The sequence below is a fragment of the Monodon monoceros genome, unplaced genomic scaffold (genome assembly GCF_005190385.1).
Source record: "Monodon monoceros isolate NGI ecotype Baffin Bay Population unplaced genomic scaffold, NGI_Narwhal_1 Super_Scaffold_7, whole genome shotgun sequence".
Taxonomy (NCBI): Eukaryota; Metazoa; Chordata; class Mammalia; order Artiodactyla; family Monodontidae; genus Monodon; species Monodon monoceros.
Window position 1 is genome coordinate 71,892,991 of NW_021703784.1, and position 17,249 is coordinate 71,910,239.

Here is a 17,249-nt window from a genome sequence, read left to right on the forward strand (position 1 = left end):
CCTACGTAAAGGTGTTTTGCCTTTCTAATGATTATAGCCATTGCTTTGTACCAGCAGGAAAGTCCATCTTTCTATCGCCACGGCCACCTCCACCCCAGCCACAGAGCAGTAGAACGTCCTCTGGTGGCATCTCGGAGGGCCAGCCCTACCGCCCGGTTGCCGCAGATGGTGACTTGGAGGGTCTATAACACCTGTGCGTCCAAATCATTCCTGGCTCTGGTGAATTTTTATTGAGAGGGCTAGGAAGAAAGAATGGGTTTCCTTTGACTTTGAAAGTGACCTAAGAACCAGGTCAGTGTTGGAAATAATTTCCTTTTTACTTATAATATTTTCAGAGGAGCTTAAAACATACAATGAGAATAGTGCTAATTTTACTCAGGGATTTCTCTTAATTGTGTTAATGGAGATGAAATAGAAATGCAAACACTAGACCTCAATTTTTAAGCGAAAAACGTAGGATCTCTCCAACACTGGTTGGCTGGCAAGGTGGGCTGTGGGAATCTGAAGTCCCACACGCAAGGTTGGTACAGCCTTATAAATGCAGGAACCGTGCGTACAGCCATTGCAGAACTGTGTCGCTTCGTGAGACCCTCGATCTCTTTATAGTAATATTGCGGAATCCGCTGCCTGCAGGTTTGGAGAGGTGGCAACAGGATCTAGCCGAAGAGAAAGAGGGAAACATGACAGTGATTTAACTCCTTCCTCTGAGCCCACCTCAGCAGCCCAAAGCGCTCCTCTGGCGGCTGCGCCTCAGCTTGGGTGCAGTGGGACGTGTCCCTCCCATGTTTCCCTTAATTAGGAGGAGGCAAACTTCTATCATTCCCTCCCGCCTGCTTCGGTTTAGTAATCAGACCCACATGAGTCACGCCAAACACGCAGCCCCCTCCCGACCGAGTGACAACTGGCCAGCGTACTCTCGGCTGTTGTCCCTTTAAAACTCGAATCCAAGGAGGTAATGATTTATCAAACTTGTCTTATCAAGAAAATGTCAAACGAAGGGCACCTTGCTTTGCACTGACGCAAACCTGGCCTTTCCCAAGGAGATATAGAAAGCGCCTCTCTTGCTGGAGCCGAACCCAGTCTTGTCAATAGCTGGTTTCACTCTCTGCCTTCAATCTATCGCCCGTTTCAGACATGGTGAGTGTTTGCTTTTGTTCTTTTACGAGGAGAGGGGGCTGCGAGGGTAGGAAGGGCAGATTCGTTTTGGATATTTCTTTTTGAAATGTTCTGTGCATTCTGGAAGGCGAAGGGAGCGCACATTGTACTTGTGAGCATCACCTGGGGTCGGAAAGAGGTTTCCGAGGCTGTGGAGCTGAGAGGTTGAAGGTGTCTCCCAACCCCGCTATTCTGGGAACTGTCCTTGGTGCTGAAAAGCCAGGTGCCGGTACTGAAGAGAGCCGCGGTGGGTCCTAGAGGCTATTGAGATAAGAATGCTGGCTAGAACTGAGATACTTAGATTTGGTGCAGATTAAAGAGTTCTGATCTGTGCGTTTGTGAAAGAAGGTTAGACGAGAGGTGTGTGGTTGAGGTGAAGGTAATATGATTATTCTTACAGTATAATAGTAATTATTGGAACGAATATTTACAAAGCCCGGAAAGATAACACGAGGGGAGAAAGTGGATGGAAAAAACACCGCTGGGAGTTATTTTCATTTGAACCTCAATTGGGAGAAAGCAAATGAAAACTAGTCGTGAGTTTTGGTTCCCAAGCCAGTGGAGGGGCATGGATATTAAACTCTTGTGAATAGTTATTCGTGGGGAGTGGATCAAAAAACTTCTCAGGTTCTTTTACATATCTGGGAATCTAGAAATGAATGTAGGTTGTGTAAGATAACTCCAGTTACTACCTTGTGTTTGAAATCTGGTTTATTACTGTTCTTGTGGGGTTGTTGTTGCTGTTATTTTGGTCGTTATCCTTATTCTTGCTTTTGCTACCTGGCGGGCGGGGGTGGGCTTTGGAGCGCTGGGATTCGCACAACCAATTTGGCCTCAAACACTCGAAGGTGCCCGGGCATCAGCTTTTGTGGCCGCAGCTTGTTTATCGCTTATTTAAAAAAAAAAAAAAAAAAAGCAGTGTGCATTGTTGAATGACAAAGGAAATGGGGCGGAAAATTAAAGAATCTTTCTACAATGGTGATGGGAACGTGGGCACCCTACAGTCGTGATGTGAAATCCAAAGAGGGCAGGGACCTCATGGCTGTAGGGTGATTTCTGCCCTCCGCTTCTCCCCCCTCCAAAAAACATTTCTGCCTCTTTTCTTAGTTCACCTTCTATCAGGGAGGAGAATATTAGTTTCTTTATGTCATCCAGTTATCCACAAGACGGACAGACTGAGAAATAATGATTACAGTTTTTCTTGGAGAAGGAAAAAAAAATCCATATTCCAATTTGTTCCCTAGATATTATGTCTGGACCTGAGTTGTGAACGTCTCTATAGGTAGATACAGGTATTTTTAAAGCTGCCGTGACTTTTTTTGTGTTTTTTGTTTTTTTTTGCACGAACTTCACATTATGTTTGCAGGATTGCGGTGCTCCCAAGGAAATGAATAAACAACCAGCCAACAGCCTGGAGGCGGCGGTGGCGCTGGGCCACCACGATGGCTCGTGCGCACCCAGGACGAGCCCGGAGCAGGGGCTTACCGCGGCCGTCGCCGCGCCGCCGCCGCGTGTGCCAAGGTCCTCTTCCACCGGCGCCCAAACTTTCCATTTCCCCGACGCGCGAGCCTGCGAGGCCGAGCCGCCGGGAGTAGGGGCTTGCAAACTCGGTAGCCCGCGGGCGCCGGCGGCCTCGGCGGCTCTGCGGGACTTGAGCGAGGCGCACGGCGCGCAGGCCGCCCCTCCTTCAGGGGGCGCCGGGCCCGGCAACGCGCTGCATTGTAAGATTCCGGCCCTGCACGGACCGGAGGGGGATGCGAACGTGAGCGTGGGCAAGGGCACCCTGGAGCGGAACAATACCCCGGCCGTAGGCTGGGTGAATATGAGCCAGAGCACCGTGGTGCTGGGCACGGATGGAATCACGTCCGTGCTCCCGGGCAGCGTGGCCACCTCTGCCGCCCAGGTAAGCAGGTCGCGCTCGAGCCGCGCCGCCTTCTGCTCCCCAGCCGCGCGAGAGGCGAGGCAGGCCGAAGCGGGTGCACGTGTGCTGATGGGGAGACCGGATGGCAGAGCCAGGTGATGGATGCGGGAGGCAGCTTTGGGGCTTCGGAAACTCGCACTGCGCTGGGGTCACTAGTTCAGGGCGCGAGGGCTGCAGCGAAGCTGCCAGAGGAACTGCGACCTCAGGACCTGCCGCTACCTGCCCCTCCCAGCCTCAGTGGTAGCGGAAATCCAGGTGCAGACTCATTAAGCAGTTGAGGCATTTAGATTCTTGCCCCTTTCTGCAGACAGGACCCCCTCTTGCTAATGACTGGGTCTTTTTTTTTTTTTCCAAAACAATTCTTAATTTAAAAAGGAGAAGAAAATACAGAGAAAAACCTGGGGGAATAATCATTTAAGTCCTGTAGACTTTGCACTGCGAATTACATTTATCACATGAGAGCTCATTTGATGAGAGGTGGCTTACATGAGGCCAGTACTGAAGTTTAAGCCTCAGAGCCTATATTTTCCAAAACCTGGTACCTAATTTTGTATATATATATTTTTTCTTAGAGTACCTCTCTCAATTGTATGAGCCTCAGGCCCCCAAAACCTGGATTCACCTGTGCATTTGATCCTTTACGCTCAACCAGAGGCATGAAAAGCCCACAAAGCAAATCCCAGTCCTGAGTTAGGGATGAGGCAGCTATTCCTGGTGGCCCCCCTCCCATATGGACTTTTGTCTTCTTCCATCTCCCTCCAGTTTCTCTCCCTCCTTCCCTGATTTCTTTCCTCCATCCCCTTTCACATACTTTAGCTCTTCCTGTCCCATTGCCTGCCTCTACTGCTATCTCCTCTCCTCCCCTGGGCGCGAGGGCTAAGCGTGTGTAGCCAGTGGTGGGCTCTTGAACCAGAACATCTGCCTGTGTGAGATCTAGGGTGTGTATAGCCCTTCTTAGTTACTCTAGTGTTTGTACACACACACACACACACACACACACACACACGCCCACACAGCAAGAGCTCAGCTGTTACAATAACTAGAAATGGACATAAACTTAGGCTTTCCCGCTCGCCCTTGCTTTTGGGGTCCACCTCTGGAGCGTTTGACTGTGTGCATTAACAGCCAGTGACAGCATGTGCCCAAGAGTGTGACCTCAGGTAGAGGCAGAAAATTTGTTCCGCATGCCTTGCTTAACCTCCGCACTGCGGCAAAAGGGCCGGAATCCCCACCCTTCGTAGCCCCGGAAGAATTGAAGTTGGGGGGGGTGGCTGGAGGTGGTCTGTGTGTGGGAGGAGTGTAGTGGGGTTATTAAAGATGTTCAGTATAGATCAAGCCCTGCCTTTGCCTATTTTCAGCTCTGCCCATCTTTCCGACTCTCGCCTTTCTGACACCCACCTCGACCCTCCTCCTCTCTCCCCAAGACTTCCTTCCCATTTTGGCAGCTTTTTCTTTACCCTCCATGGCCTGTGGAACAGTGTGGACGTGCCAGGTTGCTAGAATGAGGTGGAGGGTGACTGAGGAGGTGGGAGCTGTGCAGTGGCTCGGGTCCTTGGCAGCTTTGTGTGGTGTCCAGGTGTCCTGAACATTTCCCGAGTTTATTTGAGGTGGCTTCACCTACAGTTTTTTCTGCTTTCCAGTAAGGCATTCCAGAACCAGGGACTGCCCCAAGAAAGCATCTTAGTGTGAGCTTGGAGAGGTGAGCTCCAAAGATCCAGAGACTGCGGGAGCTGTGGGGGGGGGGTGCCTCAGGGGACAGTGATTCTGAGCCCCTCAGTTTACAGATGGGGACACAGAAGCTCAGCAAGGGCCAGTGGCTTGCCTGGGATTATCCAGCTGGGACGATAAAGTTTAGACCAGAACTCAAGGTTTTCAATGTCCTGTCTCTTTGCATGTGTGTTTCTCCATTCTTCCTGTTGTTTCACCCCCACGTCTCTCTCCTTCCCACCTCCCTCGCCCCACTGCAGAAAGGTGCCCCCTTCAGTGAGCTGACCAGGCAGGTCCTGCCCGTAGGCTTTAGAGAAAGTGAGGCAGGGGCTCTGGCTGGCTTCAGGCATTGCAGCTCCTCTTCTGGCCTTAGCATGGGGTCCAAGAAAAGAAAGGGCTGAGTCAGGGGTGTGAGGAATTTTGGGAGGAGGGGTTGGTTAGGGACCTGCTTGCTGGGGACTCTAGGCATGATACTGGGGGCCTGCTTGCCAAATGAACTCTTGGTCATGGGTTGGGGATGGAGGGACCTGCTTGCAATCCACCTACAGTTCAAGGTTCGGGGAAAGCTGCTTGCTGGCGTGATTTGACTGCAGGGAAAGAGGGGTTCAGGAGTCTATTTAAGATGGCTCTTCTGATCAGAATTGGGAGCCTCCTGCTGAAAGACTCTCTGCAGGGTTGAAGGGTCAGGGCCCTGCTTGCCAATGCATCCTCGGTTGAAAAGTGGGGGCCTGCTTGCTGGGAAGGAGCCTCAGCAGTGGGGGAGGGGCGGAATGGGGCCTGCTTGCAGACCTTCCCCGGGGCTGGTATCCGACCATGTGCTTTTCCGCCCCCAGGAGGACGAGCAAGGGGATGAGAATAAGGCCCGAGGGAACTGGTCCAGCAAACTGGACTTCATCCTGTCCATGGTGGGGTATGCAGTAGGGCTGGGCAATGTCTGGAGGTTTCCCTACCTGGCCTTCCAGAACGGGGGAGGTATGGCTTTTCCGCTCTTTCCGCCTGCGGCGGGGCGGGGCGGGCACTTGTGGGTTGGGGGGTGACACAGGGCCCCGGGACGGGGACCGAGGCTGAGAGGGGAGGCTCAGAGCAGCCTCTTCACACTCCAGCTCGTCCCCTGTGGGCATCCGTGTGAAGCCGGAGGGCAGGAGCTATTGAAAGAGGTTGGCACTAGATCCAGGAGGCTTTTATCTGGAGATGGAGCTCAGAGAAGAGATGGGTCCCCACGCTTCCTCACTGGTTCAGCTTGGGGGGCTGGGCCCCGATTCAACTGAGCATTGGTGCAGGGAAGTTCAAATCCTAATTTAGCCCACAGGTATTTCAGTACCCGACACACTGCCCGCACTTAAACAACTTTAGAGCCAGGAGCTGTGCGATCCTGGACACTGAATTAAGGAGGCTTTAAGATCATAACCTGGAAATCCGAGCCTACATAGGAGACTTTGGGAATGGGCGCTTGGGTCGTGCAGAACGCAGGATGCAGGCGAACCAGGAGTGGGGAGAACAGAGGGACTGGGGGTTGTGCTGTTGAAAATCTATTAGAAGCACCCCCCCCCACACATCCTCATGGGCACAAGCAGGGCATATTCTGACTTTAGCAAAAATCGTTTTGCAAAAACGTTTCCGTTTCATTTGTCCTCACTGGGTGGAAGGAAAACCGTTTCTACAATGGGGAGGACTCCAGTTAGGCATCTAGGATCCTCTCCCCTGCCCACCGAGGAGGGACCCGGCACATTCACGGTCTCCTTTGCAAGGCGGGGCTAAAGTGACAAGTCAAACCCCCTCTAGGAATAGGAATTTGCACCCAGGATTCCCTTTCACAGCTTCTCAACTGGACCAAGGAGACCAGAGCTGCGCCCCTCACTCCATCGGGTTAGGCAGCTTAAGTCTTGTTTCTTTGGTTGGTTGGTTTTGTTTTTTGATTTTGGTCTCTCGGTGCGCTCCAGGCACAGGGGCAAGGGACAGATGCAGCCCCACGTGATGATGAAAACGGAAAAATATGTTAATACCCCTCCCCCTAATTCCAAATTAGGACACGTTGACAAGTATTTATGAGGAGCGCAGAGCGTTCGCAATCAGGGGTGCCCCGGAAACAGAAGAACGCATGCTGGCCACACACATACGGGCGCCCCAGCCGTGTTACCCCTTGGTTCTCTGCAGGGAGTCCCCAGACCAGGGTGCCGTGTTAAGCTTTACAGTACCAGGAAAGGGGGCGGGCACTCAGGTTGAGGGTGGGAAGGGAGTTCCAGTCCAGGGAGCGCGGCAACTTTGCAGCCCCGCTGCTCTCTCTGTTGGACAAGTCAAAAGGGTCCGTGCTTTGCTCGCCCGGGATCTGCGATCTGCATCTGATCTGCGAAGTGTTGGGCTGCGCAGGGAGTCGGACGCTCGGAGGGTAGGCAACCTCTTCCGCACTGCGGCTCCGGGCCCCTTCGCGGCGCGGGTGGAGAGCTCGCTTCCTCCCTCCCAGGAGCAAAAGAGAAAGATTGCGCAATCTACATCTTTCTCGAAAGCCCATTCAGGAGAGGATAAAGCAAGAGCCCTGGTTTAAAGCAAAAGCCCTGGTTTAAAGCAAGAGCCCTGGTTTTGCCCCGACAGGAAAGGCCCTTCCAGCAGGAGGAAGAGACTAGAGAAAGATCAGCTTTCCTTCAGTTGAGCCCAGTGTTCTGGACTCTGGCATCTCGAGTCCTGAATTGGTTCTGACTCTGCAACAGCACTCCCTTGTCCAAAGATCAGGGCTACTCCCCAAGCCTCTACCGAACAACCTCAAAGAATCCTTGAGGATAAAGAACCCCAGAGAACCCTCAGGAAGTCTGCGGAGGCCTGCCAGCTACTGGTGCCCTAGACTGGGCGTTCTGGGGAATAGACGTGAAGGATCAACATCAGAGGCCCTCGGTCTAGATGAGACACCCACATAAATAGTGTCAAGTGCTTAGCGCCTGGGGAGAGGTACTGTGGGAGGACAGAGAAAGGAGGCTTCCTGATGGAGGAAGCATTTGAGTTGACCTTGAAGGATGGAAGGGACTTCTAATGTGGAGAAGGAAGTTGAGACGTTTGTGATGGCTGAGGCAGTGGGGAAAGGGATGTCCCTGCCACCCGTCTGGCAGAGCAGGTCCAACCCTGGTTGGCAGAAGGTATGCAGGTAACAAGTTGAGGGCTCCTGGAGTCCTAGCTTAGAAGATTTTAAGGTTTTGGAGGGCTGAGGTGCCAATGAGATTTCACCAAATCTGACTCCAGTAGTGAATCAAAGGTGTGGATTTGTTGAACATTAGAAGAGCTTAATTTGGAGACATTGAGGTACTAGAATAAGAAAGAGAAAAGAAGAGAAAATAAAACTCACCCAGTACACAACCCCTAGCGACCCATCCAATGGGGAACTGAAAAAAAGAATGTGTTTGCAGGGTACCCTTGTACTTTTTAGAGGAGGGCTCTTAAATGTCCTGGGTACCTATGGTTGAGCTGGAATATCGAAAGCTTCCTAGAGAAGGCAAGGGAGCTTCCTCCCTGAGGGGGAAGGTGGAGCCAGCTGGCCTGGGCCTCCCTGGGCTCTCACCTCCCACTCTCTCTTTCCAAGGTGCTTTCCTCATCCCTTACCTGATGATGCTGGCCCTGGCAGGGTTGCCCATCTTCTTCCTAGAGGTGTCTCTGGGCCAGTTCGCCAGCCAGGGGCCGGTGTCTGTGTGGAAGGCCATCCCAGCCCTACAAGGTGAGTCCCACCTGCCTTCCAGCTCCCTCAGCCCTCCCCTGCCCTCCATGGCACCACGTGGCCCCGGGGAGGGAGACCTGCTTCTGTGATCAGGAGAACCCGCTCCTTCCTTCTCTGTTTGATCAGTTTCACCACTGGGGCCCTCTGGAGAATGGCCCAAGGTCACCTCTGGCATTGTTCCTTTCCTGGCAGAATGCCTCAGTGTTCCTGGTAGACACAGAGTCTATTCCACTATTAGTGTATCCATCTGTAAGAGAGAGCCAAGACCTAGGTCCCCACCCTGTGCTCAACTGTAAGGATTCCGCAAGATTTGGAGGAAATGAATCCCTGGAACTTTTGCTTCCACAGGCTGTGGCATCGCAATGCTGATCATCTCCGTCCTAATAGCCATATACTACAATGTGATTATTTGCTACACACTTTTCTACCTGTTTGCCTCCTTTGTGTCTGTGCTGCCCTGGGGCTCCTGCAACAACCCTTGGAACACGCCAGATTGCAAAGATAAAACCAAACTTTTATTAGGTAAGTTTGGACATACCTACACTAGGTGAACTCTTCATTCATTCAATGCAGACGAATTGAGCACATATTATGTTTGCCAGGTTTTATGCTAGGTGCTGGGGGCACAGAGATTAAAACCAACATCAAATATACTTAATTCTAATATTTAAGGAACTCATGGCCTAGAGGAGGGGTAGTCAAATTTTTGTTTGCTCATGAATAGCTGGAGTGTTTGTTTAAAATGTAGAATTACAAGTCCACCAAATAGTCTGATTTACTAGATTTGGCTGGGGTCAGGTCCCCAGGTGACTCATATGCACGGTACAACTTGTAGAGCAATGGGGTCTAGCATCTAGGGGAGCGATGCTTGTGATCCTGGGTCCACACTTCACAAAATGCTGCCCAGTGCATGAGGTAAACATGAGAAGAGACACTTAAACTGAGGACCTGTGATAGAAGACCTAACCTAGAAGAGGGGAAGGCTGCCAAGGGAGGCAAGGCGTGTGCCTGGGGGAAGGCTGGTTCGGGCCTGAAATCCACTGGGACTTGAGGACTTGGGGGAACTGTCAGCTTGTTGGGTCAAGGGCAAGGGCATGACGGTGAGGAGGAACAGTGCAGAGTAGCTGGCAAGGCTTCTGATCTGTAAGACGTTTTGCCCCTGATGGTACATGTGTTTGTGTCAGGTAACTTCTCCTCTCTGGATCTCAGTTTTCCTCATTTGAAAAATAGAACTACTAACAACATTCTTATCCTACTGACCTCTGTTAAGGAGAAAAGAAACGGAGGATATGATCGTAGCTGGAAAAACGTACAAATAGAAGGTGCGAGTATCAGTTGCCATTGCAGGTGCTGATCATTTTAATGTACACCAATAAGCAAGTAGTTTCTTCTCTCCCCAGCGGAGCTGTTATTCCCTTTAAGCTGGATCTGGCTGAAGTCAGAATCCTGTGGTCTCTGTATGATTGGCTTTTAGTGTTGGTCCCCCAAACCAGCACTTTTGCCCTGACAGCCTGCACACTGCAGAAGTAGGAAGTTACTTAAATGCTTTGAGTGTGTAAGAGAGAAAGATGACCCATCCCTCCCACACCCCAGAGGGATGCACATTCCTAAAGGCAGTAATGCACACTGGAGTATTTCTCCACACATGTGCATGTATGCACACAACATGTCCAGCCTCCACCTTGAGAGGCTTTGAATGAGACTGCAGGAAAGCTGAAACTGGAAACATGCACCCATCAAATTCAAACCCAGTGCACCTGAGTGCTCAAGAATGGGAGGATGGGGATTTGTGGGGTTCCCAGGTGTGCGGCCCACTAGTGGAATGACCAAGAGTAAGTGCCTCTAGACTCTCTGGGTCTCAGTGCCCTCATCTTTACAATCTCCATGTGGATGGATTCTTAACTTAGCACAGTGGTTCTCAGCCCAAGCTGCTACGCAGTAGAATCACCTGGGGAACTAGCAAATCAAGACATCACTTAGGGTCCAGCCCAGACCAGTTAAGTTGGACTCTCTGGGGATGGAGCCTAGGAATCTATTTTTACAGTTCCCCAGCTGCACCCAAGGGTAAGAACCACCAGGTTGGTGTTTGCCCACATCCCTTAATTAAGCTGCCCTTAACCATGTTTGGAATGGAGTGCCCACCTTCTTTGCCCTGCAGTCCCTACCAACTCAGGGTCACCTCTGCAAAGCTGCTGTCTGAGAGAACCCCACTCAGATACCCCACTTAAGGTAACTGTTGTCAGATTCACAACCAATAATCTGCTGCTGGAATGGATTCCCAAAAATGTCGTTTTGGCAAAGTGCATTTTCTAGGATGTGGGGCTGGAATGGAGAAAAACCTCAAGGTCATCCCAGTGCCCTGCCTGTCTTTCCCAGATTGTGTCTGGGACGGAAGTTACTTTCCAAGGGAGTACCTCTTCCAAAGAGAGCTGTTCCCTTGATCCAACCTCCAAGGAAGCTTCCCTGGGCACTTCCCTCAGGGGTCACGTGTGTCCCACAGCTGTTCCTCGCGAGGGATAGGAGTTCAGAAACACGTTCTCCTCTGCTAACAATATCCACTAATATGTGTGCAGCACCTTGATAATAATAGCCAGCATTACTTACTACACACCAAGCACCATGTTAAACCCTTTAACTCATATTATCAATGTTAAGATGGACAACAGGGGCTTCCCTGGTGGCGCAGTGGTTGAGAGTCCGCCTGCCGATGCAGGGGACACGGGTTCGTGCCCCGGTCCAGGAGGATCCCACATGCCGCGGAGCGGCTGGGCCCGTGAGCCATGGCCGCTGAGCCTGCGCGTCCGGAGCCTGTGCTCCGCAACAGGAGAGGCCACAACAGTGAGAGGCCCGCGTACCGCAAAAAAAAAAAAATAAAAGAAACAAAGCTCGTTTAAACAGTAGTTTGACTTAGTAATTCCACTTCTGGGGATCTATTGTTAGAGGAAAATCAGAGACACAGGTAAGGACTATTCGAGATTGTTCATTGCAGTCACATTTACAATCTAGGAAAACACCGGAAACACTTAGACGTGTAACAAAAATTCAATAATTCCATGGTTCAAATAAATTATAGTGCATCCATAGGATGAAGTATTCTATAGTCTTTGAAAGTGAATATTCATTAAACATAGGGAAATCGTCAGCATATCATGTTAAATGTAAAAGAAGGATACTAATTTATAGTATAATTTCATTTTTACTAACAATATGTGCTGGCTAGAAAACATATAGGAAGGTGATACGCAAAATGTTAACTGGTAAACTTGAGGCCATTCTTTTTTTTCTACATATTCTATCAGGGATGTGTATTTATTTTATAGTCAGAGAATATATATATGTATATATATGTATGTGTACATGTATATATATATACACACACATATATATAGTGTGTGTGTGTTTCTTTTTACAGCAAGCTGAGCACAGTGACTGGGCCAGGCGTGTGGGTGCAGGCCCCCCCTGGTTTTGTGGAATTTTTTGCCTGGCTCACAATATCCCAGGGAACATGAAAGGCAGAGTGAAGACATTATACAGCTAAGCACCTTGTCGACTGGTATAAACCGTAAAAATGATGCAAGCTCTGAGCAGAGAGAGACAATGGACATTTTTCACTCTATTCCCTGGAAACATATGGACAGGCTGGGCAGATCTTATTTCATTCTTAGCCAGTGCTTTAAAATTTTTTGTTTGTTTGTTGAAAATGGAGGTATCAATCCTTTCCCCTCTCTTAGTGGAGCCCCTCAATCTGTCCTTCCCTGGGTTATCTGCACTTGACTGGGGCCAGGTATCCTTTGTGTAAGTATTGATCCTTTGGGGTCCTGGGGTATCTTGGAAAAGGGGATGATGGCCTGACTTACAGAGTCATGGGTAGCTTTGTAGCCCCACTGCTCTGCTGGGAAAGACCGGAGTCCAGACAGTGATGTCCCAGGCTGCCTCCCAAGTGGCCATACTTAGAGAGGCTTGTTTAGGAAATGGAAAAACTCCCTCCCCCAGGGCAGTGTTCCACAAATGACCTTCCAGGCTCACCCTCCCCCTTACAACCCCATAACCACCGTACCCTGTGTTAGTGGGTAGCTTGTCCAAGGAGATGGGGGTAGATTCCCATGCCATTATGACTTTCACTCATAGCAGGGAGGGGTTTATCCCATGGCCCCTCAGCTCTGCTAGGGACATACTGCCTGGGAGCCCTACCTCATCATTCAGATGCCAGGACCCTGTACCTGCTCCGGCCATGGGCAAAAGCCCTGGCTCTGTCCACCGTGGAGGCTGAGCTTGCCACACATTTCTCAGGTGTAGATTGTGAGAGAGGCTGTCTTCCTTAGGGGCATTCAACCCTCCAGGTATTTGTAATGTTGAAGGGCTAATCCATGCCCTGCCAAGTAAGACCAACAACTGCTCTTTGAAATTAGGAGCTAGCTGGGTCATTTAAAATGGGAAGTGCATAAACATCATTTCTGTTTCTGGAATGGCTTAATTTTCATTAGAACCTTAATTCAGTGATTCCTTTTCTCCCCAGTCTTTCACGTGCTTTCATTTATTCATAATTGCCCGCGTAAAGAGAATCTCGTTCGAACAGCTTCCAATTCAGCACGATCCTTATCGCTGTTCTTTGTTCAGGGTTGCCGGGCCGCAGAGCTCGCCGATGACACGGCTCATCGTTCCTTCCGTTGCTGGCCGAGCTGAAGGCGCAGTGTGCTGGGAAGCACGCCTCTGCCGCCCAGTGGTGGGAAGGGATGTTGCAGGAGGCTTGAGGCTGCAGGGAGCCCTGCTGCAGTGCCTCAGGGACGCTGTGACCTTGCACTGCAGGGGAGATCGGTGACCCAGAGACACCCAGAGACGCTCTGTAGGGAAGCTGCCCATGTGCTTCTCAGTGCCAGTTTTGGAAGCAAGAGATTTGGCGTTTGCCCGTGTGTTAGCGATCTCTTCTGTCTTAGGGGACGTACTTTTGGGCAGGAGGGCGAGAAATAACTTCTGTGCTTACTTACAGAAAAGGGCTATGGATGGTGCTTTAATTGTCTTCATTCTGGTCCCTGCTGGGGGAGACAAATGCTTCCTCGGTAAATAGTTGGTAATTATGAGGTGAGATTCCCCCTGAAAGTCTCTGTTATTTGATTAAAGAGGATAGTTTTGAGTAAGAAGGTATTTTGAGGACTCTAATAGTGGTGGTTCTCAAACCTGATTTTGGCAGGAGACATTTGACAGTGTTCATAGACATTTTTGGTTGTCACAACTGGACTGGGGTGGGGTGGGGTGGGTGGATGTTCCTGGCATCCAGTGGGCAGAGGCCAGGGATGTTGCTAATACCCTGCAATGCATGGACAGCCTCCCACAACAGAGAGTTTTCTCGTCCCAAGTGTCAGTAGTACTGCTGTTTAGAAAAATTCTGGTCTAAAGGACTAATCAGAGGGAAGGGATTCTTTTAATTACTCTTTTCAGTTTTATCCAGTACTCTGAGATATTCTGGGGGATGTGTGGGGGGTAGTAGATAATTTACGGCTGGCAAGTGGGATTAAGAGGTGATGTTGAGGATTAGAGATGCTCACCCCATGCAAAGGTATAACAATGGCGATTGCATTACGCCTAAGTTTTACTGAATCCAGCTGTGTGCTAGGCATTGCATGAAATTTTTCCATTCATGATCTATCTCACTTAATTTGGTTCTTGGAACAACCTTCAAACTAGATACACTATTAGCAGAAAATGGAGGCTTGGACAGATTAAGGAACTCATCCAAGCTCTCAGGGCTACTGGAACTCCTGAACCCATGGTTTTACCCACTTTGCTGTTCCACGGAGGGCATAAATTGGGAGTCCATGCACCAGATCTAGGCTGCATGTGCTTTTTTTTTTGGTTTTGTTTTGTTTCGTTTTGGTCCACAGTGCTTAAAGACAATTTGGCCTTATTTCCAATGTTTTAAAATGGAGAGATTTCATGTAAATATCCGACTTTTCTACATCTTTTATCAGGACACCTAGAAAAGCATGGCACTGATTGGCTGGTAAGTCGTCCCTCGGTATTAATGGGATTGGTTCCAGGAGCCCTTTCGGATACCAAAATCTGCAGATGTTCAAGTCCCTTATATAAAATGGTGTAGTACAATGAAAACAGTATTCAGCCAACCACCATCGAAATTTCAATCCGTGTTTGATTGAATCCATGGATGTAAAACTGCGGATACGGAGGGCAGACCGCGCTCTCTGTTTTGCCACCCCTTTTTATCCTCCATTTTATATCTTTCTAATTTGTGTCACCAGCCTGGCTTCTGAAGGTGTTTGAGTTTATGTTCCCTGCTCTCTGCTTCCCAGTAAAGTGGTTAAGAGCATGGCCTCCAAAGAGAGAGTGACTGTTTGCCTTCTGATTCTGCTGTGTGACCTTGGCAAGCAACCGCACTTCTCTGTGCCCAGTTTCTTTACCTGTAACATACAGATAATAACAATACCTACCTCGCAGGTGTGATGTGAGGCTCAAATTAGTTTATGCATATAAGACATTTAAAATAGTACATAGTAAGTGCCATATAAGTGTTAGTTATTTTTGTTATTGTTACTTTTCATTTCTTTATAAATTAGTATCCTTTGGCATTAATCCTGGTGGACTCTTTATCTAGAATATCCATCAAGTGATCATAGAAACATTGTAATGTGGTCAGAAAGACTTCAGTATCTTCCTATTTCAAATGAGGATCATCATAGGCACCTCCCAGGTCTTCTGAGGCTTCCACAAGATAATAATTGGTAAAGCGTCCAGCACGGTACCTGACATGCTAAGACTCACCTGATTAGTTCCCTGTTCCCATCCCAGCCTAGGTCAGGCATTCTCAACCTCAGCACTATTGACATTTTGGGCTGGATAATTCTCTGTCGTGGGACTGTCCTGTGCATTGTTGGACGTTTAGCAGCATCCCTGGCCTCTGCCCGCTAGTTGCCAGTACCACCCTTTTCCCCAAATATGACAACTAAAAATGTCCCCCGACATTGCCAAGTGCCCCCTAGTGGACAAATTCGTTCGCAGTTGAGAACCACTGTGTTCAGTCCTGTTGCAGGCTCACGAGCACATGCGAGTGTGCAGAAAGCGCGTGGCACACGTATCTTAGGGAACTTCTGTATGTCGGCCATTGTGCCAGGCAGTGGGTTCAAGGTGGGCGTATTAGTAAGCCTTCTGTGGTAGAGCACTTCAGAAGTTTTACTTATGTCTGATTAAAATTCATTTCTGCAAGCCATTTATTTTTTGTGGAGTCATAACGACCTGGCTTTGAATCCTGATTCTCTTCCTTATTAGCTGTGTGATTTTGGTAGAATGACCTAACCTCTGAGCCTTTTTCCTCATCTGAAAGACGGAGTCAATAGTACCCACAGCACAGGCTGTTGTGAGCCTTACGTGAGATAATGCATGTAAAGTGCTTGGCGTGTAGAGAGCTCTCCAGAAATGAGAGCCATTGTTGCCAGGACCGGGCACTGCTGGGAGGTACTGGGGGCTCTGGGATGAATAGCACACAATTTTGGGGTTCATCTGCGTCTAGCTTTGCTCAGTTAATACCCTCGCCAAGTTACTCTCCAATATTTGGCAAATATATTTGGCAAATATATTTGGCTTTTTTTTTTAAGTTGCTAGAGAGATACACGTGTCTACATCCTGTACAGATTTAACTCTGTTTTCGTTCCATCCTCTCCTAAACAGATTCCTGTGTGATCAGTGACCATCCCAAAATACAGATCAAGAACTCAACTTTCTGCATGACGGCCTATCCCAACTTGACAATGGTTAATTTCACCAGCCAGGCCAATAAAACGTTTGTCAGTGGGAGTGAAGAGTATTTCAAGTAAGATTTTTAAAAAACTTTTCTAAGACAAACCCAGTGAATTAGTGACTATCCAACTTGTAGACTAGAGGGATGGGTTGCCTCCCTCTGTACCCTCCCTACCTACTCAGATGCTCAGGGAGGAAGATTTTTTTCCCTGGTCTGGCTTCTGGGAGTGGGTTACTGTGCCCTGTGGGCCTGGAGAGGAGAGTTGGCTGAATGCTGGTGGGAACAGAATTGGTGCTGCTGTAGTTCATGACGCTGATGCCAAAAACATTGCAAAACCTTCCTCCGATGCGATCTAAGCAGACCTTCAGTTGACTAGGTTGTTTTTTCTTTTTACTTGTTTTATTTTTTTCCTTCTGCACTTGTGAGGGGAAGAGAGACAAAAATCCAGGAAAGTCAGGAAACAAATCATGATCAGTGATTTGGTTTAAAGAAGAACTAATTCTTTCCTTTTTTTTTTTTTTTTAAAACAGTTCTGTCTTAGTTTTATACTTTCTTCATCCATTTTGCCAGACATTGGGGATTGAGGAAATCCTCAGCCACCACAGGAAGATTTAATAACGTTCAGGGAATTATTTCATAAGGGAGGTAGATGGAGACAGAGTTCAACAGAGAGTAGATAATGTTCTCTAGCTAAGCATTAAGTCGGGGGTTGTAAACTCAAATGTACTTGGGGGCTTGGCAGGGAGGTAGAGGTAAGACGATAGAGAATGGTGGGGACTGTGGCCAACGGGAGGGGAGGTCTGCCCAGTGGAAGGGAGGCTGCTGATGCTCAGCTCCAACTGGCCCCTGTCTTATGGAAATGTGGGCAGCGCTGCCAGAGCTTCCATTTTACAAGAGAAGTTGGAAATAAAATAGGAGTTTTTATGTGTCTCTCCCACTTTAAATGTTAGCAATCGAATTCAGATGAAACACTGGGGTCAGGTAAAATGCATGTGTCAGGGGGCCCCTGGTTTGTGGCCTTT

At 49.1% G+C, this 17,249-nt stretch overlaps 1 protein-coding gene across 2 annotated transcripts in view; it reads left to right on the forward strand.

The window, feature by feature from the left end:
* Positions 1–863: 863 nt before the first annotated feature.
* Positions 864–17,249, forward strand: part of SLC6A5 (solute carrier family 6 member 5) — a 53,794-nt gene continuing 37,408 nt past the window's right edge. Inside the window, exons 1-6 of one of the 2 annotated variants that reach the window (XM_029208295.1) lie at positions 864–1,137; positions 2,522–3,058; positions 5,617–5,755; positions 8,349–8,480; positions 8,829–9,002; positions 16,158–16,299. In XM_029208295.1, the coding sequence (XP_029064128.1) occupies positions 1,135–1,137; positions 2,522–3,058; positions 5,617–5,755; positions 8,349–8,480; positions 8,829–9,002; positions 16,158–16,299 (1,127 nt within the window). In that variant the 5' untranslated portion in view covers positions 864–1,134. The remainder of the gene's footprint in view (positions 1,138–2,521; positions 3,059–5,616; positions 5,756–8,348; positions 8,481–8,828; positions 9,003–16,157; positions 16,300–17,249) is intronic. The other variant, XM_029208296.1, reaches the window with a different exon arrangement.